Source organism: Marmota monax, unplaced genomic scaffold (genome assembly GCF_021218885.2).
Source record: "Marmota monax isolate L192 unplaced genomic scaffold, Marmota_monax_Labrador192_F-V1.1 WCK01_AAM20220418_F8-fsc00001, whole genome shotgun sequence".
NCBI lineage: Eukaryota > Metazoa > Chordata > Mammalia > Rodentia > Sciuridae > Marmota > Marmota monax.
The window spans coordinates 16,825,104-16,849,005 of record NW_026693777.1 but is presented as its reverse complement, the minus strand read 5'-3'; the positions used below and the strand labels follow the sequence as shown (position 1 = coordinate 16,849,005).

Genomic DNA, 23,902 nt, shown 5'->3' with positions numbered 1-23,902 from the left:
AAAAGGGCTGTCAATTCGTCAGGATCTTTTTATTCGGGACGACAAACAGAACTCTACATCCCCAGAGGAGCGAACGTTTCCCGGCTCCGGCCGCGCCCGAGTTAGTTCCCGCCCCAAGCCCCACCCACCGCGGATTGAGGGTCGCTCTCTGGGTCACTATAAGGAAGCTCCCGCCCCGCGGAAACTTCCTGCCCCGCGGAAACTTCCGTCCCTGGATCCAACGGGCTGCACTCTCCAAATCCCAGGGGCGGCCCCGGAAGTGACGCAGGGACGCGCCTTCCATTTTGTGGAACGCCAGAGCTGCTAAGTGCGTCAGTTGTCGAAAGACGTAGACGAGTTAAGTCCAGGTCTGCGGGGAGGCAGACGACTCCGTCGCAGACTACGGACCTCTCTGGGTCTCAGCTGCCAAAGATCCTGTCCGGTAGGTGAGTGGCTCACTTTGAGGGCAAGGCTTCTCGGATCGAGGCTTCTTCATGGCCGCTCAGGTCGCGAGTGGCTGGGGCTGCTCTCTTTGCGGAGGACGGCGTCTAATGAGCGCAGTTGATTGAGGTGGGCGCTGGGGCACGTCTCCTTTTTGGTATTGTTGGAGGGGTACTGAAGGTGGAAGGGCGGTCATGGTTCTAGTCCGTTTTACTGAGGGATTGCGCGCCCCTCCCTGCTACTGTTTATGTCTTCATTACCCCGATCCTTCCTGTAGTGGGTCAGGGTGCCGTTAGGCCTTCTAGCAGGGTCTGCCTTTTCCCTGGGTACCATTAGGCCTTCCCGTGAGTTGGCCCAGGGACTCCGGCACAGCGGTACCAGACGAGGGGGAGCGAGAAGGAAATTTGGCTCACGCGCCTCTCCCCTGCCGCTTACTGTGCGGCCGCCATTTTGTGCTGCCTAGTGCCCGCCTGCTGCCGTCTGCGCAGGCTCAGCTGTGGCGTCGCGAGATTCCGGCTTCCACCCCCCGCTGTGACGCTTCTGGGTGGTGGCTACGCTTGCGCGGCCGGTCGCCATTGGGCTGGCCTTGCGGAGGGCGGGGTCGGCTCCGCCCGCACTTCTCGGCCTTTCCTAACTGCGGCAGATGGGAGGGGGCCCAGGAGCTGGGAGATTGTGCGGCTGCGCAGTTCAAGAAGTGGCAGTGGGCGTTGCGGTTGCTGCGGTCTGGGATCAGGGAGGGGGGGAAATCGTGTTGGCAGGCGAGATTTAATTTTTGTCTACGAGGGACCTGGCCTGATTAGAGGCACTGTTGGCAATCTTGTTTATAACATCCATAGGTAAAAATTCTTATTTGAGTCATATGTTTGATCTCTTAGCCACTAATTGGTATTATTTCGATTGAATTATTTTCTTAACAGGAAATACTAGCCGGACATCATGAGTGGCTGTCGAGTGTTCATCGGGAGGCTAAACCCAGCGGCCAGGGAGAAAGATGTAGAAAGATTCTTCAAGGGTTATGGACGGATCAGAGATATTGATCTGAAAAGAGGTTTTGGTTTTGTGGTAAGTATTTAGAACTAGGTGAATTATCTGTTAAATAGTAGGTGAAGGTTTTTATTAGTACTGTTTTCACTCATAATGAACCCAGGTAGAATGCTTGTTTTCGGAAATGTTATATAGCCATGAGGCAGCGATTTGCTTATTTATTTTAAGAATTAAAACATCCTAATTGCTGTCTGGCTGAAAGCCACTCCCAATCACCCCTTGGTTAGGTTTATTTGTATTGTTATGTTAAGATTACACTTCCCATCCTGTCTTAGTATCTTTGATGCTTTAAATATGTTGTAGAATGCACATTTAAAGCCCTGTTTCTCTTATGCTTAAATTTTAGGAATTTGAGGATCCCAGGGATGCAGATGATGCTGTATATGAACTTGATGGGAAAGAACTTTGCAGTGAAAGGTGAGAATCTTAGTTTTATAATTGGCCCTGGAAAATAGAGCAGACTAGGTCAGCTGGAATATTCTTTGAACTTGAGTATACATAAATGGAGGGGTTTTTTTTCTTTCTTTCTTTTCTCTAGGGTTACTATTGAACATGCTAGGGCACGATCCCGAGGTGGAAGAGGTAGAGGACGCTACTCTGACCGTTTTAGTAGTCGCAGACCTCGAAATGATAGACGGTATGTGGTGGTTGAATGGCTGCTTTGAACAGTATAGGGGCAGTATTTACCTTTGGGGAAACATTAGCCATAAATGCTCTGGGACTTCTTTTCAGTCTGTGTTAAAGTGCTACTTCAGATTGATGAGTAATGAATCATAGAATAACACTTTATAGTCATTTGAATAGTTTGTCATGTCTGATTGTTTGAACTTGTCCTCAGTTGAACACAAGAAATGCATTTGTCACTGCACATCAACATTGCATTTCTTCTGTTGTGAATACTCATTTTTTTCCTCAGAAATGCTCCACCTGTAAGAACAGAAAATCGACTTATAGTTGAGAATTTATCCTCAAGAGTCAGCTGGCAGGTTTGTTGAAATACAGTTTTGAGTTATTTTAATGTGGCTTTTTTTAAAAAATAAAGTTAATGGGTAGTTAATTTTTATTAATGTTTTATTAAAAGTAGTTTTATCTTTAATTAAATTAATGGATTTAATTTGTAATTTTAAATTTTAATTAAATGTAACTGGGGGATATTTCAAATTTTAATATGTGATCAAATGTAAATGTTTTGAGGATATTTTTTCTTGTTTTTTAAAATCAATTTTAACCAAATATTAAACCCTTTATTTGCCAGCCTATCTGTGTCGTTGGCCTTATGACGAGGAGTGCCTGTGGGTTATCCTAATCGTTGTCTTGGTCACTCTTGGTTGGGCCTGGTTGACTTTGCCAGTCAGCTCCTACAGTGATCAGTTGGCCACCTCTAGATCTGTGTTTGCCGGTCTAGACGTAATCGGTGCACTTATTGAAGTGCCAGGTTGCAGCGATCCCAGAGCGTTGATAACGTGATCTGATCCCTAAGTTGAGAGCTGTCTTCCTGTAACGCTTCCGAATAAGAGGTCCTGGTCGAAAAGAGTTGAAAGATACGAAATTAGGTGGTCGTTGGAATCCTGATCGCAGTAAAGTGGTCCTTGGTAACTGCACAAGAGTAGAACATGTCTGCATCGCCAGTAGTCTGCTAATAGGGAGGGCTGTGCGATTAAAGGCTTCCATCGATTGGGTAGTATCCTTCAAGTGGGTGGCGAAGAGCCAGTCGGGCATATGTCATGAAGGTTTCTCCGACCGATTAATGGTTTGCTGCTTGACTAGCCTAGGGAAATATTAATAAAGGTAAAGTAAACTTTTTTAATGACATATGGGGCACAAAATAACTGGTGTCTTGTAAATGTTCTGTTAAATATAAAACTTCTACTTAGTCTTTACTTTAAAAATATGTACTGTTTCTTTTTTGTTTTTGTTTTTGTTTCTTGTTTGTTTTTTTTCCTTTTGTACTGAGCTCAATATAGACTAATACTACTTTAATGTTAAAAATCTGAATTTCCTCTAGCATTTTGCTTACAAGCAATATGCTATTTGTTTATTTCGTGCCCTGACATAATTTTTGAATTCTGATAGAATACAAGTGTGGTATATGCCATGTTTGTACTTTATCTAACAACTTCTCTTTCAGTAGTCTTGTTTTTATACCATGTGGTTGTTTGTGTGTCACTTTTCCTTTTCTTTGCTTGACACAATTGTCTTATGTTAAGGATCTCAAAGATTTCATGAGACAAGCTGGGGAAGTAACCTTTGCGGATGCACATCGACCTAAATTAAATGAAGGGTGAGTATGTACTAGAGATTTTGAAAGTCTTTTGAAATATCCTGAAAATTTTTACTGTGAACATGTTTGAGAACTTATATAATTTGTTCATGCTCTATTCTGATGGTTCTCCATCTGGGGCAGTTTTGCTTCCCAGGGGATAATTTCTGGAGACAGGTTTGGTTGTCACAACTGGTTGAGGGTGCTAAAGACCTCTAAACTGTAGAGGCCAGGCATGCTGCGAAACATGCTATAGCAAAGAATTTTCTGGCTCAGAATGTCAGCAGTGCCAAAATTTTGCTACGCTATTGTCTGTCAGAAATTAGACCTAGGGGCTGGGATTGTGGCTTAGCAGTAGAGTGCACGCCAAGCACATGCAATGCCCTGGAATAAAGATATTGTGTCCAACTACAACTAAAAAGTAAATATTAAAAAAAAAAAAAAAAAAAAGACCTAACATAGGAAGAGCAAAGTGTAACAGCAACTACTACTTACCTAGATTGCTATATATAGTGCATGTGGCTGTGGGGGGTATGTGTCTTTTTTAAGATTTTTTTTCTTCATTTTAGGGTGGTTGAATTTGCCTCTTATGGTGATTTAAAGAATGCTATTGAAAAACTTTCTGGAAAGGAAATAAATGGGAGAAAAATCAAATTAATTGAAGGCAGCAAAAGGCACAGGTATCTTTAATATTTTTAAGTCATAAAGTTTTACTTAATGGGTTTGTTAGGGTGTGTCATGAAGGCTCATTCCCCACTTTCTTTCCCCTTTCTCGCACTTTTCATAGTAGGTCAAGAAGCAGGTCTCGATCAAGGACCAGGAGTTCCTCTAGGTCACGGAGCCGATCTCGTTCCCGTAGTCGCAAGTCTTACAGCCGGTCAAGAAGCAGGAGCCGGAGCAGGAGCAAGTCCCGTTCAGTTAGTAGGTCTCCTGTGCCTGAGAAGAGCCAGAAACGTGGTTCTTCAAGTAGATCTAAGTCTCCAGCATCTGTGGATCGCCAGAGGTCCCGGTCCAGGTCCAGGTCCAGATCAGTTGACAGTGGCAATTAAACTGTAAATAACTTGCCCTGGGGGCCTTTTTTTTAAAACAAACAAACAAAAAAACAAATTCCCAAACCATACTTGCTAAAAATTCTGGTAAGTATGTGCTTTTCTGTGGGGGTGGGATTTGGAGGGGGGTTGGGCTGGGCTGGATATCTTTGTAGATGTGGACCACCAAGGGGTTGTTGAAAACTAATTGTATTAAATGTCTTTTGATAAGCCTTCTGCTCACATTTTTGTGAATGTCTGAAGTATATAGTTTGTGTATATTGACAGAGCTCTTTTATAACTAAAGCAAATTTAATTTTTGTACTAGAAAAATTGAACATTTTAGTTCTTGGGTTATTCAAATATGTTAATTCAGAATTAGTTTAATGCCTCAATTAAACTAATTAATAGCTTTGGACACTTAAAAGAGCTCTAAATTTGCTTGTATATAAAGGCTTAATTTGAGTTTACCTTGTTAGGGTCAAGGGTGTCCTCCCATCCACCCCATTAACAGCTGCAGGACACAGACACATTAAAGCAGCTGTTTGTTATTGATAATAAAATATTATAAAACACTTTTTGTCTTGTTTGTCTGAAGAAGTCCTATATTACTTGATTTTTCCACTCTTTTCTATGTGTAATATGTTTTAAGACACAACACATTTAGAATCCTGGAGTAGTTTAGTATGGGGTTTTTAAATAATATTTTTAAACATTTCCAGGCTAGTTTAAAAAGTCGAAGTCAATGAACTATTTAAATAATGGCTAAAAAGTGATTTGACAGTTAATCTTGTGTCTATTCCTTCATACTTTTCCTTTGTTGCTTGACTATTTGCATTTGTTTCTTATGCTAACAGTTTTACGAGGATAATGCATTTGGGAAGCAAATTATAAAATCTAATGCCTGCCTTAAAGGTTTTAGTGCATAGGGATGGTCAGAGATGATAGAAAGCTTATCAGTCAACATGAACATCCTGTTATTTTTAGTTCTGAAACATTGCTATACATGTGTAGGGGGAATCAATAGTGAAAACTGCTTAAAGGCCAACATCCCATCTATTTTAAAATGTTGGGCACTTTACCTGAACCTTCAGACTCCTAAGTATAGGAAATGAGCTTTATTCTAGTATTGTCAAAGATTCAGTTTTAAGGTTTTTGGGTGCTAGGCTAGACACATTTGGGAACACAGAAAAACATCTACTTAACTACAGTAGTTAGTGCTTACCAATGTATTCACTCAATCTTAAGATTATAATACCACTCTATCAAGAAATTAAGGAACTTTGTCAACTTATCCAAGTAAGTGGTGGTGAAATTAAAATCTAGGAAGTCTGGTTTCAGGGACTTCAGAATTTCCTGCCCTTTTCTTTCAGGAAGGTGGAATTAGAAGTAGCAGAGAAAAAATCAGACTTTGGTATCCCCGGATGTTGGAAGTCAGGAAGTAGGAATCTACTTTGGGGAATAGGTGTGAAAAGTTTGGTACCCTTCTCTTCTGGGTTTTAAGACTGGAACATTGAGATATGAAAATAATGTTAATTCTTTTAGTAGGCTGAGTCTGGGAAAACATTTGAGGGAACTGGAGTGGAAGCTAAAATTTTGATTTCTGTATACAATTGCAGCCTGAAGTAATATCAGTTCCTCCCTTGGATTCTTCAGATGTACTTAGGCATTATGGTTAAATGTAATTGGATATTACATGTGTCCCCTCCCACACAGAGAATTAGAAAGTAGAGGCTTGCTACTTTTAATCTTTACAAGTGTTTGAGAGGGAATAAAATCTGATTTTAAAATTGCAGGTAACTGGGTTATTTATGTTCCAAAAAGGGAGTTTGAATTTTAAGATTTATGACTTGAGAAGTCATAAGCAGAGTGAATGTAATGCTAAAAACAGTTTCAGAATCTGCTTTTATGTGAGGCATATTACCTTAGTTTTTTGTGTTTATATTTCTGATCTAATTCTCTAAGAGTAATTTGAGGATAATACATTTTAAGTTCAACCTTAATCTTTCTTAAAAGCTAAACATAACTTGTTTCATTTCTTTGTTCTGGGTAGCTGTGTGTCCTAGGAGATGTAATCAGGTAGATATAGGTGAGCCACTGAGCTCCAGCCTATTGGTTATTAATCTTAATGCTTGTTTTCATTTAATACCCCAAAAGCTTAAATTTCTTTAGAAAAAATTTTGAGTATTTCAAATTTTTCTTCCAATTGGGAAACCATTCTGACAGTAGTTCACAGTGTACCTCCAATGTGGGGGGTTACTTTATTCCACTGATGTGTTATGAGCTGATGGAATAGATTGTTAATGAAGTTCTCTGTTTTTTGACTTCACCTTGTTACAGCTTCTCACTACTGGTGGTCTTCAGATACCCTTCAGATATCCACATTTCATTGTGAGTGTGAATGCTATTTTGAGTTTGCTTTGTTTTGCATTTTATGTCCACTTTTCCATGCTTGGTGTCACAACCATTCTCACGAAATATAATCCAAATAATATCAAAGAGAAAGGAAATATGATCTTTTATTAGAACTTTTGTAATGTGCTAATTCTGCAGTGTTCTTGAGCATTTATTTCCTTTTGGGTCAAAAAACTTGGAGATTTGAGTATTTGATTAATGGGTAAAACATGCCATTATTGATTAGCCCAGAAATGGAGTTTTATATGCTAATTAGGCACTCTTCAGAGGTCTAGGGCAAAAGGCAGATTATTTTTTGCCTTCATAGAGTTTATAGTCACTGAATAAGTCTTATTTTTTTAACCAGTACAAGCAGGGGATAGGCGAGTCTTCCTTTGTCCTGCAGACCAACCCTTGATTCTGCTGAGGTGAATCTTCTCTTTGTAAGAATTGAGGTGGTTTGGAAGTGCTAGAGAAAGACAAGCCTGGTGTTTGTTTTGTTTTTGCTGCCCTGTAGTTGAGCACACTGGCTTTCTCAGTTGCCATCTGCCCAGAATCCAGGCTGCCGTCGGAAGGGCTAGGCTGTGCAAGGGGAGCACTCTTCCCCTTTGTGGACGCCATTTTCCTGAGCTCTCGAAATTGCTTCTTTTGTGGCAGCTGTATAGATCATTTTTGTTTTCTCTGTAAAATCAAAAAGGGTTTAAGGGATGGTTGGGAGTACAATATTAATAATAAACGTTCATTTTGGAAAATAATACTTAGTACTGCTAGAGTTTATATGTTTATAATCTCTTTAATATGACCTCTCATGATTCAAACTCTGAGGAAAGATTAGCTTTTCCCTCAGTCTTCCTAATGGTGGTAAGTACTTACTCTAGTAATGGAATATCAAGATTTCATTTCTTCACCTCTAGCAACTTTGAACATAAAATAACAGGGGAGGTGGGTTTATTATGTCAGCAAGAATGGTTTGCATTCTGGAGGTAACAGGGCAGGGAAGAAGAGCTTTAGGGAAATCTGATGAGGTCTTTTGTCTCATTACTATTAAGGGTATAGGGTTCAATAACAAGCCTTTTTGTGACAGATTATATACTCTGAGAAGAGCTGCTTGAGACCATTAGCTCCAAAGAGAAAGTACCACTGGGGTCATCTTCCAAGGAATACTGTGAGGAAGTTTCTTGAATATTAAGTCTTAAGTTCATTCATATAGTTGTTTTTTGTTGTTGTTGTTGGTTTTTTTTGTACTTGGGATTGAATTCTGGGGCACTTGACCGCTGAGCCACATACCCAGACCTATTTTGTATTTGACAGGGTCTCAATTGTGTCTTGCCTCTCTGGCTTTGAACTCAATCCTCTTGCCTCAGCCTGAAGCTGCTGAGATTACAGGCGTGTACCACCACGCCTGGCTCTCCCATACATTTTTTGGCAAGGTGGTTATCTTATTGGGCAAAAATCTTGAGTTGTCAAACTTAAGATTGTTTTTCTACAACTCCACAGTAGTTTTGAACCAGTGCTGATAAATGGTTCTGTGGTATGGTCAGCCCCCCCCCCCCCTTTTGGCTGTTTGAAAACAAAGGTTATATCTTAAGCTAATTGCAAAGGGAGAGAATCTGCGTTTGCTAGTATATAATATGAATTTTACCAGGGAAAGTTGAGTACTCTCCTCAGGTACCAAACCCCACGGCAAGAAAAATTTTTGAGAGAAATGAGGCAGGAGAATGAATTGGGTAAGTTATTGGAAAAAAGTATAATGATGTTTAGGATAAAATAAATGAGATGTGTTATAAAGCAAGGTTGAGTTTTCTGCTTTAAAGATATTTGTAGGCCAGGATTCTAGCTCAATTTTAGAAGTTTGTAATTAGAACCTGGGTAGTCCCTAGCATGGGAGTGGGGTGGCATTTAGGATTAAAATGCACTCCAGGAAGAGATTCTGGGATTTTATTTTTTTGGAGGTAGTGCTCTGAACAGGTGCCATGTTATCCAGTAGTGATCAGGTTAAAGTATAAATCGTATTAAGTTTATTGTGATGGTTACTGTTTAACAGGCTTGCACTTACTGTGTAACCAGAGTTGATGGGTTCTGGATATAAGGGCTGCATTGCTTTAATGTGTTTTTCCCACATGGGGGTACCAGTGGTACAAAGGGTTCTGGTCCCAGGACCTTGAAAACTCAATCCAAAAAAAATACTGAAACTTCTTGAATTCTTGAAATAGACCTTTCACCAAATTATATCTTACAACTATCTCTGTCCAAAGCATATCTGTCCTATTTTCTCATACTGAGAAATGGTCTCCCTGCTTAGATAAAGCAGCCCATGTTGCACATCCAGTTTGGTTTTTCCAGCTAGAAGGCAGGCAGAGCATGCAGTTAATGGAAGCTACGTTGGCTCCTAAAAGTTGCTGCTAGAAATGTGTTGAAGTCTATGTTCCTATATAGGAGCAGAGCTTGATGGGGGTTGATACTCACCCTTGGGAGGGTTGAATTTTTTGTAGCACCGGAAGACAATAATGAAGAGAAGCCCTTCACCAAGCTGGAAAATCATGTAGAGGAGAGGAAAGAAGAAAAGTGGCCCAATGACTTCAGGGGGAAAGGTCACGTTGAGGATGGTGGAACAGAGTTGAATGTTTTGGAATCCTGTCTCCATGCTGATGGTGCGTCTGCACCTATGAAGGAGAAGAAGACAAAACAACTGTATACACTCATAAGGGACATGAGGGCATGACTTCGGTTGTTCTCCCCCATTCCCAGATAACTGGGACCCTTTGCAATCTGATGGAAATCAGATATGTAGGGTGCATATTGATTTTAAGAAAAATCAAATTGATGTGTCTGACCCAACCTGTGGAGGATGGTGCCTAGAAGATTCATTTAAGTTTTTAAGTACACATTGAAGTCTGCTTTTGCAGGATTGCCAAATTTAAGTTTGGAGAAATCGTCTTGCTGGTTGAGGGATGAGAGGAAGTTTTGAGTTGGTATCATTCACTGGCTTGTTAGGTCAAATCTATAGGTCAATTACATTTTCAACAGGTCATGGAAGAGTTTGTCTGAAATGCCCTGAGTTTTGCCTGGTTCCCAAGTTTGTGGCTTAGCATCTTTAAAACAAATACTCTAACTCAGGAAGATATTTTTCCAGTTTTGCTTTCCATTTTACAGGTTAGAGAATGGATGTTTACATATAATGAATACACATTCAAATTTATTGAATTCCAAGTGTTTTAAAATAGTCATAAAATAAAAGCACATTTTTTTTTTTAAATGAGGGAGGCTACTGTGATGACATTTTAGTATGTGGCCATTTACTGTGATCTGCATTGAGAAAATTTATGTCACTGGTTATTGATGGCCTTTTGGTTTGTGTTACATCTATAGTGATTTGTTAGTACAGCTTTTTAAATGGATAATTATTTTTTAATATTTACTTTTTAGTTGTAGTTGGACACAATACCTTTATTTTGTTTATGTGGTGCTGAGAATCAAACCCAGGCCCTTGCATGTGCTAGGTGAGCGCTCTACTGATGAGCCACAACCCCAGATCCTGGGTATTTTTTAAATTCTATTTATAATTTTTTTGTGTGTATGTTGGGGTATGTGCGCTAGTAATGATTACATTCCTTCATAAGCATTTGTTCCCAGGGCTAAAATGAGGGAAAGTCACTGTAATATGTTGAATTGGGTGTCCTTGTTCCCAGTTACCCCAGGCCATTACTGTCTAGGGAATTCAGTAAGAGGTGGAATCTAGACTCTGGAGAGAGGGGCACTCAGCCATTAGGTGTTGCTGTTTGGATGATAGATGCATTTGGTGTCTGGGTTTAACTTAGGCCTCTAACCCATTCAGTAATTCTCCTGTTTGATACTTGTTTCTCAGTCCAGGGCTCTTTGTTCCTTTGGTGCCTTTCAACATACAGCTAGGAAAATTCTTTGCCCAGATCCTTTCTTTGTACCAGGGATTGAACCCAGGGGCTCTAATACCTACCTTGCTTTGAGACAGAAGAGAGCAGAGAGAATGTAGCCTAGCAGGAAGCCAATAAAAGGCATCAGGGAGGAGACTGTCAGCAGGTGTGGTGTCATGGCATACATGATGCTCTTCCCTGTGTTGATGATGGAGAGGGCTGTGACCGCCACGCTGAATAAGAGAGTGATTATCATCCCTCCCTGGACAGAGGACAAGAAAAAAAGTCATTGTGGGAGATAAGGATGGGGATTAGGAATGAAAAAGCATTTTTTACTAGAATATTGATATTTGAAGTGGAAAGGGAATATGAAAGATCTGTTTATTTTGGGGCTGGGGATGTGGCTCAAGCGGTAGCGCGCTCGCCTGGCATGCGTGCGGCCGGGGTTCTATCCTCAGCACCATGTACAAACAAAGATGTTGTGTCCGCCGAAAAACTAATAAATAAATAAATAAATAAATAAATTCTCTCTCTCTCTCTCTCTCTGTCTCTCTCCCCCTCTCTCCACTCTTTTTAAAAAAAAAAATTTATTAAAAAAAAAGATCTGTTTATTTTTAGACTTAACAATAGTTTGGATACTTGGAAAACAGAAACTTGACTAATAACTCTAAAACTCAGCTACAAATCTTTTTTTGACCCAGCTCTGGATGGCAGGTTTTCAATGAATGGCTGTAGTTTTAAGTACTTTTCAGGTCTCCTATAAAGTGGGTGAAGGGCCCACAGCTGTTACTTCCGAGATTCCTCTGAGGGCAAGTGATATGTGACCATAGTACTGCTATAAATTCTCTTGAGGTTTTACTCACTTCACTCTTCATCTATCGTATTCCTGAAATGCTGGGAGTACATACACCACCACCTTTCCCCAGACTCCCTTTGGCTTCTTAAGTCAGTCAAGTTGGCCTTAGTGCCTTCTGAACTCTTACTCAGAGTTCTCCCAATCTTAGCTAAATCCTACTCTTCTTTATGGTCTGGCTAAAGCCCCTCTTCTCCAAGATGCCCCTATGAGCACTCCAGCTCTGAAAAATCATATCTCCTTACATTCTTCCAGTACCTGTTCTTATGCAGTTGTTGAGTTTTTTTTTTAATATCTTAATTTTTAGTTGTAGTTTGAAACAATACCCTTATTTTATTTATTTTTATGTGGTGCCAAGGATTGAACCCAGGGTCTCACACTTGCTAGGTGAGTGCTCTACCACCGAGCCACAACCTTAGCCTGAATTTTTTTTTAACATTTTTCAGTTGTAGGTGAACACAATATATTTTATTTTTAATGTGGTGTTGAGGATCAAACCCAGTGCCTCACGCATGCTAGGCAAGCACTATATCTGAGCCACAACCCCAGCCCCCATTTGTTGAATCTTATTTCTCTTGTGTTACTTTGTACAAATATCAAATTATGAAGACTGTCTTCAGAATATGCAGCATAAACTAGCATCTAGTAGTAAGAGGAGCATAATGTAAATATTATTAAAATAATGGTTATGCCTTATACTTTTTTTTTTTTTTGGTCTTCTAACTTCAGAAGTATTCTTGGGTAACTTACGATCCCATGAAATAAGAGTACCAAGCTTTTTTTTTTTTCCCACCCCTTTTTTGTGTACCAGGGATTGAACCCACGGGTACTTAATGACTGAGCGGCATCCCCACCCTTTTTAATTTTTTGAGATAGTCTTGCTAAGTTGCTCAGGCTGGCCTTGAACTTGCAATCTTCTTGCCTCAGCCTCCCAAGCCACTGGGATAACAGGTGTGTGCCACTACACCTGGTTCCTCCCCCTTACCCTGCTTTTTATAAGGAAACTCCTTGTTTGCATGAGTCTCTCAAGTCCATGCGTGAAAAGCTCGGTCCCTAGGATGGTACAAATGGGAAGTGCTGTGGACATATAGGAAGTAGGGCATTATGGGAGATCCTTAGGTCACTGTGAATATACTCTTGAAGGGGACTGGAAACCTGGTCCATGTTTATGTGTGTTCTCTTTTCCACACCCACATTCTTCCTGTCACAAAATGTAAGCACTTGCTCCAACATTACTCATGCCATGACAAGCCACCCTCACTGGAGGACAGGGGCTACCTGATCTTGGACTTGAGCCGATAGAACTGTGACCCGAAATAAACTGCTTTACTCCATAAGTAGCTTTGTGTGGTGGTGTTTCCTTCCCATGTTGTCCCACAGTCTTACCTTCATAATGTAAGGTACATATTTTGGCCGTTTAGATTTGAGGATGATTCCTATGGTGCAAGGGATGAGAACCATGACCAATGATATCATAATGCCCTTATAGGGCACCTTATCCTCCAGGCTGCCATCATAGATCCCTTTGGAGTAGATATACAAGAGGAGAGGCATCATTCCCAGGGCAAAGAAGGTGGAGCAGGTGGTCATCACGATGCTGGGTGGAAGAGATGAAACGAATCTGTTAACAGGCTTGTAGAATGTTGGCTATGTGCTCGGCACTATGCTAAGTGCTTTACAGTTCATTTCCTTAAGCAGTAAGCATACTATCTCTTTTTGGCTTTTAGGGAACCTGATGACTAGGAAAAAAATTGTGACTTGCCTCAACTCAAATAGTGACAGAATTTGAATCCAGACCCATGCAACTACATAGTCCTATGTGCTTCACTGAGAAAGGGGTCATACCAATCCTATCTATAATAGGAATTCTTGCTTTGAGCATCCACCATATGCACAACCCATTTTGAATATAGCTGATTTCCATCACCCTGACTAGCATATAGGATCATGGAGTAGCAATCTGGTACAGTTGCTATAGGCTTAGAGCTAGGGAATAGCTGGATAAGAGTAGCTTTGTCCAACAGAAAATATGGATCAACAAGTGCACTTTACCTGTTGGGGAAAGTGAGACAGTGGTCTTTGGGAATAGGTGGCATGGGAGTAGAGGAAAAAAAAAAATATATATATATATATATTATATATATATATTATATATATATGTAAAGCACTTAGCATATATATATATATGATTAGAAGGCTATAAGAAATAGAAGCAAATCAGAAACAATAATTTGAAGGTCTATACTAGTGGAGCAAGAGAAGAGGCCCCCATCACTCAGATTAAAAAGAATTTCATAGATGCAGAGCTAACAACAAAATTCAGTGTTTTAAAAAAATTTATTATACTAGCAACAAGGGAAATTCCCAATTCTATAGTAAACATTAAACTTGATGGTGAAATAAGGACTTAATATCACAAAAAGGAAAAAAGCAACAGTATTATCACTTTTTAAATTATACTATATATAGACCCTCTCTGGCACAGCAAAACAAATAGAATAAATAGGGATGGGGAAAGAAGAAACAAAACTTTTATTAATATTTTGTCAATAACAGGATTATTCATAGAGAAAAATTTCCATTGTAACTAACAAGAGAATCCACAGGTTCTAAATACATTCATAATATTAAAAAATGGGACCCAAGATACTAATAACAAATAGGTAATTTTTAAAAAATGCCATTAATCAAATGGAGTTCACATTACCTGTACTCTCCTATCACCAAGCTAATCTCATCAAAATTCTAAAATGTGCTGGCTTTTTCCCCATGTGATAGGACAGACCGCACTCCCATCCTAGGAAGGAATTGTTCAGCTGGTTACCCCTCTCAAAAGGAGTATCACTGTAATGTCCCAGCTACTTTTTAAAGATAAAACTGATATCCTACATGAGCAACAAAAGAGCCAGCCTACTTGAATGTTTATGTGCTATAATCAACATTAGCCTGACCAATAGTGGTCACTGAACAATCCACTAAAAATGGTAATAATTGTCAAGTACTGCTAAAATATTAACTATTGCTTTTCTAAGAAGAAAAGTCTCCCTTTTCTTTATTCTTTGGTATCTACAAACAGCATCAAGGCTAATGGTTTTCACTTAGTCCTCTTTACATTGCTGCCCTTATTCATCTTCTCCTCTATTTCTTTATAGTCTAGAGCTAAGATTCATTTTATTACTGCCCTTCCCCTATAAGATGTTTATTTCTGAGAAGTCTAGCTGTCACTCATTCTGCTGTGGCCTCACATGGCCAGGTCATGGCCCCAGGTATTCTGCTGAAGAGGTCCCAGCTAAAGGCCAAAGGCTTACAATGGCCAGCAAGGCCCTACCTGGTGTGCACCCCACACCCCACTTACTTCCCAATGGCACCTTCTATTCACTCCTCCTGCTCCAGGCTCCCTGGCCTCTTTGGGCTTCTCAAACAAGACCTTCAACCTCTTGTTTAAGACCATTAAACCTTTATTTTCCTTTGTCTGAAAATTTTCACCCCCTACAACCTAAGGCCAACTCTCTTACTCCTGGCAAGGCTTTGCCCAGACACTCTCAATGAAGCTCCCCCACCCCTAACCAAGCTTTTTAAAATTTCCACCACCCACACCCACACTTCTGATCCCTTTTACCTAACTCTATTTGTTCTTTCCCCATAGCACTCTTTGACTTCTATTTTACTTGTTTACTATGCTTATTGTTTATTTTCTGGTCTCTCTCCTCTATTATGTAAGCTCACAAGGGCTGGGCCTTGGTCTGTTGTTTATAGATGTATCCCTTAGAACAATTCCTGCCTCAGGAAATATTTGTTGTTTAATGACTATGAAAGTCAGGGCTTGGTTAGTTTTATGTTGATCCAAGTGACAGACTGAAGACCTCAGAAAGCCTTTAGGGCGAGGCAGGCGTGTGGGAGTAGATGGGCCACAGGTCCTGGACACTGGGGGAATATTTACCTGGGAGATGACTGAGGTGGGCATTGCTCCAGCCGAGTCCCTGAAAATCCTACTGGTTGCTTTTTGTCTGAGATGGGCTTCATTATAGTATACTCTCTCAGTCTCCCCATTTTTCAACTACACTTTTCAACTGTTCACCCATTCTTTTCTCTCTCTTGCCTCAGCTTCTTCCCTGTTCTGGAACTCATTTCAAATTAGATCTACCAAATATTAAAGCTGAAAGAAACCAAAGAAGACATTACTTACATGTTTAGTGTGGAACTAAAACTTGCTTTGGGGGACTTTTTCATCCCTGACCTTCTCACTGAACAAATACTATTACTAATAAAATTCCTCCAAGTACAAAAAAAAATGCCATTAATTATATTCACAAAAATGAAATACTTAGATCTAAAAGAGATGCAAGATCTATTTTTTTTTAATTTTAATATTTATTTTTTAGTTTTCAGTGGACACAACATCTTTTTTTTTTTTTTTAAAAGATAGAGTGAGAGAGGGAGGGAGAGAGAGAGAGAGAGAATTTTTAATATTTATTTTTTAGTTTTCGGCGGACACAACATCCCCATTTGTATGTGGTGCTGAGGATCGAACCCGGGCCGCACGCATGCCAGGCGAGCGTGCTACCGCTTGAGCCACATCCCCAGCCCCAAGATCTATTTTTTTGAGATATAAGATCTTTATAGAAGAAATAAAACTTCATAGATATGAAAAAGACCTAAGGCAAAGAAAAGCTACACCATATTTGTCTTTGGGGAAGATTCAATATAAGGGGCTGAGGCTGTAACTCAGTGGTAAAGTGCTTGCCTCCTATGTGTGAGGCACTGGGTTCAATTCTCAGCACCACATAAAAATAAATAAAGATACTGTGTGTTCATCTATAACTAAAAAAAAACATTTTAAAAAAGATTCAATATAAAAATGGATTCTAAATTTCTGTGTAAAGATAATGCAAATCAAAATTCACCCAATTTTATTTTTGAGGGGTTGGTACTGAGGATTGAACTCAGCCACTCTACCACTGAGCTATATTCCCAGTCCTTTTTCTAGGTTTACTTTTTAATTTGAGGCAGACAGGATATAAGTTATTGGGTTTGGCCTTAAACTTTCAATCCTACTGCCTCAGCCTCGCTAGTTGCTGGGATTACAGGATTGAGCCACCATGCCCAACTCAAGAAATTTTTTAGCAAACTTAAAAGCTGATTATAAAATTCAGGTGAAAACATAAAAGGCAGCTGGGTGCAGTGGTACACACCTAATCCCAGCAATTTAGGAGGCTGAGGCTCACAAGTTCAAGGCCACGAGGCCCTGTCTCAAAAAATAAAAAGGGTTAGGGATATGGCTCAGTGGTAAAATGTCCCTGGATTCAATCCCCAGTAAGGGGTTGGGGGGGTAAAAAGCTCAGAGTAGCAAGCATTTTTAAGAATAATGTATGGAGGTGCTGGGGTCGTAGCTCCGTGGTAGAATACTAGGCAAGCACTTGGGAGGGACTGGGTTTGATCTTCAGCACCACATAAAAATACAGTAAAAATGTATTGTGTCCATCTACATCTAAAAAATTTTCTAAAAAAGAATAGGCGGACAACATTTGAGATATCAAGACAATTTGATTGTAATTAGGAAAATGTGGTAGTGAGGCAAGGCTAGCCATATTAACCAATAAGAGATTCCAAATACAAACTTATGATATGTAATAAGAGAGGTGGCATTATATCATTACTGGGAAAAAATTCAGTGGTGCTGGGAATTTATTCATGTGAAAAGATAGATCACATCACACATAAAAATAAATTCTAGGTTGATTGAAGATCTCCACATGAAAAGCAAAAATTGAAAACTTTTCAAAGAAATTTAGAGAAACTTTGTCACTTTGCAGATAGCATAGGCAGTTCCTTAAACTCAGAAATTTAAATGATCAAGAAAAAATAAAAATGGCAAATTTGACTAAGTTAGAGTAAGCAATCTTTTTAAGACATCAAGCCTCAAACAGTGAATAGACTTTCACCATATATAAATGACTTTGATAGTTTAAAAATACACTAAAACAATCCTATAGATAAACAAGCAAAGCCCATAACATTTCCAGAAGAGGTACACAAACGGCCAGTAAATACATGGAAAGCTGCCAGGTCTCCCATGAAATCAAATTTAAAATCACTGTGATCGATTTCACACTCCTCAGTTGGCAATACTTAAAACGTCTGATAATTCCAAACATAAAGATAGGAACAAACAGGGATCCTAATGAAGTACAAAGTGAAGCAATTACATTTGCTGTAGAATTGTGAGTCCTCAGCCCAGCAGCAGTCTAGCTTTTATTACATATCCTCTCACCTGGGAGCAAGGGACCATCCACAAGACTGTCCACCAAAGCAGTGGATGAAATCTGCAGACATGTCTGACTACAGAATGGATCAACTCAAGCAAATTTAAATGCAATAGTTATTTTACATACATGCCTGTTTCTCAAAACAAGTTGTCAAATGATGACAGTTAATATAAAATTTAAAACATGCAAATACAGCAGTATGTTTTATTTATGGATATCTAACATGTGATAAAGATCCCAGGAAATGCAGAACACCAAATCCCAGCAGGTGTTTCCTTTGGAGAACAAGGGAATGAGATGGGGGAGGGACATGTGGGGACTTCAGTGCTGGCTTTTGATTTTTGTAAAAAAACAACTTGCAACTTGTGTGTTTGCTTTGCTGTCCTAGAGTAGAGAAGTCATGCTTACTTTGGCTTGGTGTGTCAGATTTTGAAGTTTGCTCTGGGACATGCTGTACCTTATCTCATGGCATCCTCTTCTCTTATTTCATGGTATGTGGGAGTCATGTTCCCAGACCCTGGGATACTTCATCCATGTGCACAGTGACTGGGGGCTAGTCAGAGACATCCATCTCCTAACCTGCTGATTTCTGTAACTGTTGTGATCCTCAGTTTATCTTGAGGGACACGGTTGGGAGAGAACTTCCAGATTCTAGTTTCCACAATGATAACACTGTGGCCTGGCTGCCTCTTGGAGAAAAGGTACATTTGGTTTATCTTTTTCCTTTCTCCTTCCACTCTCAGAGCACTGCATAGTCCCTGCTTTGGATATCTGTACACCATGTTTGAGAATCTGGTTTTGAGCACCTGTCTATGGAGAGCTCAGAGGCAGAAGCTGAGGGAGATGTGAGGGGACCCACCAGTCCTATGGTGAAAGGGAAACTTTCAGGAACCCCAGTGGCTTCCATCTTGTCCTGTTTAGTCTTCTACATTATGTGGGAATCCTTGGCTTGTGCCCAAGCCTGCTGTCCCACCGCCATTTGCTCTAGTTTCCACTGTGGGCCCTGTGGGATGAGGGAAGCAGTTGAGCTTGAGGGACAGCAAGGGCAAACAAAAGAGACCTGTTCCTGCTGACATTCTCTTCTCTGTTCTGCACAAACCAATGTCACTTCAACTTGGAGGGCATTTTCTCTTGCCTGTGTGACCTCCAGGAAGAATCTGTATCGAGGAATTCACCTGATGGCCTAAGTCTCTTGTGACAGCAGGCTGCTTCAGACTCACCCCAGCTGGAGGCAGAATAACCAGGAGAGAAACCTGGACTGGTTCTATATGCAACTTTTCACAATTTGGGGGAAACCTATGGCAGTTTTCCAGACTTCGGATTCCTCATGTGTAAACTGACTCTAAGTGGGACACAGTAATGTTGGGCTGAGTGAGTGCTCTCAAATTGGGCTTTGGAGCTACATTTGGTCCTTAGACATATATTGTTTAGTTTCAGACAAATTTGAATAAGTTGCTGATGTTTAAAAATTTGAAGATTCCACATAAAAATGGAGATTCTACCTTCTCTTGAAAAGCAGGAAGCTGTGACAGCAGTAGGTTCAGCTCCCACAGGCTTACATCTGAGCAGAGGGCCTGTGCCTTTGAGGCTGGCAGGCCATGAACCATCTTGTTTATGAACATGCTGGCCTTGAAGATATTTGAGTCAAAGCACAGGCCTTGGAGCCACCCAGACTTTCAATAAATGTTTTGTCCATAGGCCAGATCTAAGACTCAAGTTTCCTCATCTTTATATGTGGTTATTAGAGCAGCCCTACCCAGGCATTGAGCATATCATGTACTTATCCAGTGTCTAGTGCAGATTTTTATTTTATTCTTAATATCATTGTCATTATAATACATGTAACAATATGTCCCGGATGAACTCAAATTGAAATTTGAAGTCTGGCAGCAAGTAATGGCAGATGGCAATATTCATGCTCCACCAGTGGGGTCTAAGGCATGGTTTAATGAGCATGTGAGGTTTGTTTATGGACAAGGGACTTTATGACAGAAGGTGGCAGTCCCAGAGGAGTGTTATCTCTCCTGGGGTCTAGGGAGAAGTGACAGTCTCAGGTGCCTGGGCAAGGAGGCTGAGCAGGAAAGCAGATGGAGTCATGTTCTTGAGTCACTAGAGGCTTGTCGTGGTGGAGGTCTCAAACCACAGAAGTGCAGGTATTGGTGGAAGGCCTCATTAGCATGGTTGATGAGGCTGGGACATCTGGTCACTTACATTTTTAAAAACTTGTCCATTGTCCTTCACACTGTCACCTCTGCTTTGCTTCTCCCACAGACACATCAATCCCTCTGAGCAGCTTTCCCTGACATCTGATTTTTGCATTCTGTTTTAAAGTACTTAAGGTATAATAGTCTGGGTTTCTTGGAACACAGATGCTGCAGCAAGTTTTGTTCATAGGCCAGATCAAAGACCCATCAGCTTGTTTTGCTGCAGGAAGGTTTGCATTAGGCAGAGGGAAGAAATTTTCTCATAGTGAGGTTGTTGAACATCAAAATATATTCCCAAGGGATCCTGTACAAGCTGAATTCCTAGTGTCTCTCTCCCTATCCACTACCTCAGGGAAGGTTGAATCTTGTGGTAGAGAGCCCGGGGATTCTCAGAGTGCAGGTCTTGGTAAACCCCAACTCTTGCTCTAGGCTTTTTCATTTAAAAATCTGTCCCAAAGAGGGCTGGGGGTGTAGATCAGTGGTAGAGCACTTGCCTAGCATACCCAAAGCCCCAGCACTGCTAAAATTAAATAAATAATAATTTAAAAATCTGTCCCATAGACCAAGGGGACATAGTTGAGTTGGTAGGGTACTTGCCTACCACGTGAACAGCCCTGGGTTTGATTTCCAGCACAGCAGCAACAATAAAAATTCAAAAATCCAACTGTCGCAGTGTCACTTTGCACTACCTGGAGGGAATTTTTTTACTTGGTTAGTTTTTTTTGTTTTTTGGTAGTGAGGACTGAACCCAGGGCTTTGCATACACTCGGCAAGAACTCTACCACTGAGCTATACCCCAGTCCAACTTGGTTAGTTTTCTTAGTAAAGTTCAGCTGAGGGGAGGGTGCTCACAGACACAAGCAGGTGGACTTTGTCTGGCATTGGATAATGTCTCCACTGAAGACTGAATCAGAGGAAATTGGCTTGAGACTCAGACTTAGATAAAAGAGAGAGAGCTTCTGCTGATGAGCTTTGTTGACCCAGCACAGTTTTGTGGTCTGAGATGGCCTCCTCTGGAAGGTGCATAAGGCTAGAGTCTCACCTGTTTGGAAGGACAGGTACTCCCAGCCCCCTTGTGCCTTCTAAGAGAGGGCTCCTGCTGACTTCTGTTCAGTCTGCTTTGGGCCACAAATGCTGCTTGTCTTCCCCTACCAGTGAGGCTGAGGTGGGGCCTGCCATAACCTGGGCAGGCTTGGGGAAGTCACATTCTACCATACCTGGTTGTGCCTTTGCCTGGAAGTGTCGATGCATCTGATAGGGAGATGAGGGATTCCATTCTTTCCTTCCTTCCTTCCTTCCTTCCTCCCTCCCCTCTTCCTTCCTTCCCTCCCTCCCTCCCTCCCTCCCTCCCTCCCTCCCTCCCTCCCTCCCTCCTTTCTTTCTTTCTTTCTTTCTTTCTTTCTTTCTTTCTTTCTTTCTTTCTTTCTTTCTTTCTTTCTTTCTTTCTTGTTTTGGTACTGGGGATTGAACCCAGAGGTGCTCTCCCACTGAGCTACATCCCCAGCCCTTCTATTTGTTTTTATTTGAGACAGGGTCTGAAGTTGGCCTTGAACTTGATCCTCCTGACTCAGCCTCTGGAGTTCTGACATTACAGGTGTGTCTCCCCATGCTTGGCTTCTGGGTTGATGGATCTTTAAAAGAAGATATCTCAGATGCTCAGACACTTGGAAACACCTTTGGAATTCTTGTCTGCTCTACAGGAATTTGAGGTGCTTATTTGGTTCCAAGTCACCTTGAAATCCCTGGCAATATTTGGAACCCATCACACCTCCTTTCAGATCTTCTGTTTCAGAGTCGACAACACCCCCTCACACCCAGTTAGGTTGGTACAGTTCTACAGAGGCTCTTTGGTAGAAATCAGTGCTCCTTTAAGACAATCCTTGTATCCCACTTGAGATACCTCTGGGAGTGCAGAGGTCTCAGAATAATCCTCGACCAGCTGGCCCCTTTGGCCTGGTGCTTAAACCAAGGTGGTCCCCAGTCCCTTCCCCGAACCCTGCATAAGCTCTTGGCAATAAATACCATGACCCTCCCCCCAACATCCACAGCCCCCACTTCTTCCCTTCCTGGCTTTACCCAGCTCTTCCCCTTGATTGTGACATTCCTACAGTGGCCCCGTTCCATGATGCTCCCACTTTAGCCCTAGTCCTACCTGAGGTTCATGTCCCCCTTCACAGCCAGACTGAAGATGTTGGACAGGTTCCCTCCAGGTGAGCAGCCACAAATCAGGATTGCCAGTGCCTCAATGTTGTTCAACTGGAAGACCTTCCCCAGCACAAAAGCAGTAAGGGGCATAATGCCATACTGGGCCACCATGGCGATGGCCAGCCCCTTAGGCTTCAACAAGTGAGCCTTGATCTTGCTGAACTCCATGGTGCAGCCCAGAGAGAGCATAATGATGAGCAGCATGAACACCAGGATGATGCTCAGTGCCAGGTCCGTGGGGCGCTTGCCAAAGTTAGGTGGCAGGGAGAAGTTGAAGGGAACAGACACGTTGTACACCTCCATCCTTCTGGGAGGCAGCGGAAGACTACCCTTGTTCCACTGATGCCTCCCTTCCTTGTTCAGTCCTTGCTGGATGCCTTCTTTAATCCCCTCTCAGGACAGAGTTTCTGAACAAAATATAGCTCTGGGCAAATAGAAAGATGATGCAACTAGTGGATCAGATTCCTGGTAGTGGCCTTAAAGGGAAGAGAGCCCAGCCTTTTCTGCCTGGCTTTCCCTACTGTCCCGAGTGCTCTGATCTCTGCAGCTTTCTGGGTGCCACTCACACACCTCCCTTACCACTTGGCCGCTGCTGGATCGAGGGCTTTTTTCCTCTCCTTTGCCCTCCACTGAGCATGGCTTGCTACTATCCTGTCCCTGGGGACCAGTCCCGGACCAGCGCCCACCCAAGCCTAGCCCTTTGCCTTCCCTGTGCTCCTGGTTCCAGCTTAATCGGTTGAGGAAGGTACCCTCCCCATGCCCAGCAGGTTGCCATTTGTTGTGTTGCCTTTGGTTCCTGGATGGAGATGGTATAGCCTAAGGGGCTGTAGGACAGGGTAGGGGCAGGTGGTATTACTGGCCTCCAGGACAGGATGTAACCATGACCCTCCTCTTGGCAGACAAGAATATTGTGTCCTTCTTGCCTGTGTCTTATCCCCAAACCTGGACTTGTGGGTCCCAAGGGGCACGTTGGCATCCCCTGCGAAGCAATGCTTACTTCTGGAGGAAAGAACTTGCTTCGGATGGTGCTGGCTCTTGGAAGCTTGGAGGCTCTTTCCCCAAAGGGAAAGCTCCCTGGCTTCAGAGACTAGTCTGTGTCTGAGGAGCCCCATTGCTTGGGAAACTTGCTGAGAAAAAAGCAAGAGTACACAGCCTTTTCTTTCTGATTTCCTGAGGCTTTGCTTTTGCACTGGGTCTGTGTGTCTCAGCACACAGCGGCAGAGAGAGGCAGGCACCAATGTCCTGAGCCTCACATCTTCCTTCCATCCTTGCTGAAGGGGTGGGACAGGTTTCATATCTACTGCATCACGCCCACGAGGAGGCTGCATGAAGTTGTGC

General features: G+C 41.7%; 2 protein-coding genes and 1 long non-coding RNA gene across 8 annotated transcripts in view; 2 read left to right on the top strand and 1 right to left on the bottom strand.

Moving 5' to 3' along the window:
- The first annotated feature begins 266 nt into the window (after positions 1 to 266).
- Srsf5 (serine and arginine rich splicing factor 5) lies at positions 267 to 5,327 on the top strand. Of its 5 annotated transcripts, none has more exons than XM_046460797.2 (8): positions 267 to 421; positions 1,338 to 1,482; positions 1,811 to 1,881; positions 2,003 to 2,101; positions 2,381 to 2,450; positions 3,672 to 3,745; positions 4,294 to 4,404; positions 4,512 to 5,327. In XM_046460797.2, exons 2-8 carry the CDS (start codon positions 1,357 to 1,359, stop codon positions 4,771 to 4,773), a joined length of 813 nt encoding a protein of 270 aa, XP_046316753.1. In that variant the 5' UTR covers positions 267 to 421; positions 1,338 to 1,356; the 3' UTR covers positions 4,774 to 5,327. The 5 variants fall into 5 exon arrangements, with proteins under 5 accessions (XP_046316753.1, XP_046316755.1, XP_046316752.1 ...); XM_046460799.2 differs by having other exon boundaries at positions 268 to 425; positions 4,515 to 5,327; XM_046460796.2 differs by having other exon boundaries at positions 268 to 425.
- A 1,919-nt stretch (positions 5,328 to 7,246) lies between these two features.
- Positions 7,247 to 22,982, bottom strand: Slc10a1 (solute carrier family 10 member 1). Its single transcript, XM_046460795.2, has 5 exons — positions 22,512 to 22,982; positions 13,276 to 13,486; positions 11,120 to 11,298; positions 9,613 to 9,809; positions 7,247 to 7,827 (listed from the first exon to the last, which is right to left on the bottom strand). The coding sequence occupies exons 1-5, from the start codon at positions 22,865 to 22,867 to the stop codon at positions 7,724 to 7,726; spliced, it is 1,047 nt and encodes a 348-aa protein (XP_046316751.1). The 5' UTR covers positions 22,868 to 22,982; the 3' UTR covers positions 7,247 to 7,723.
- The window catches only part of LOC124104146 (uncharacterized), a 44,971-nt gene continuing 39,725 nt past the window's right edge, over positions 18,657 to 23,902 (top strand). The window contains exon 1 of one of the 2 annotated variants that reach the window (XR_006855366.2): positions 18,657 to 18,856. This is a non-coding gene — a long non-coding RNA (uncharacterized LOC124104146). Of the gene's footprint in view, positions 18,857 to 21,889; positions 21,954 to 23,902 lie in introns of those variants that run through there. The other variant, XR_009228350.1, reaches the window with a different exon arrangement.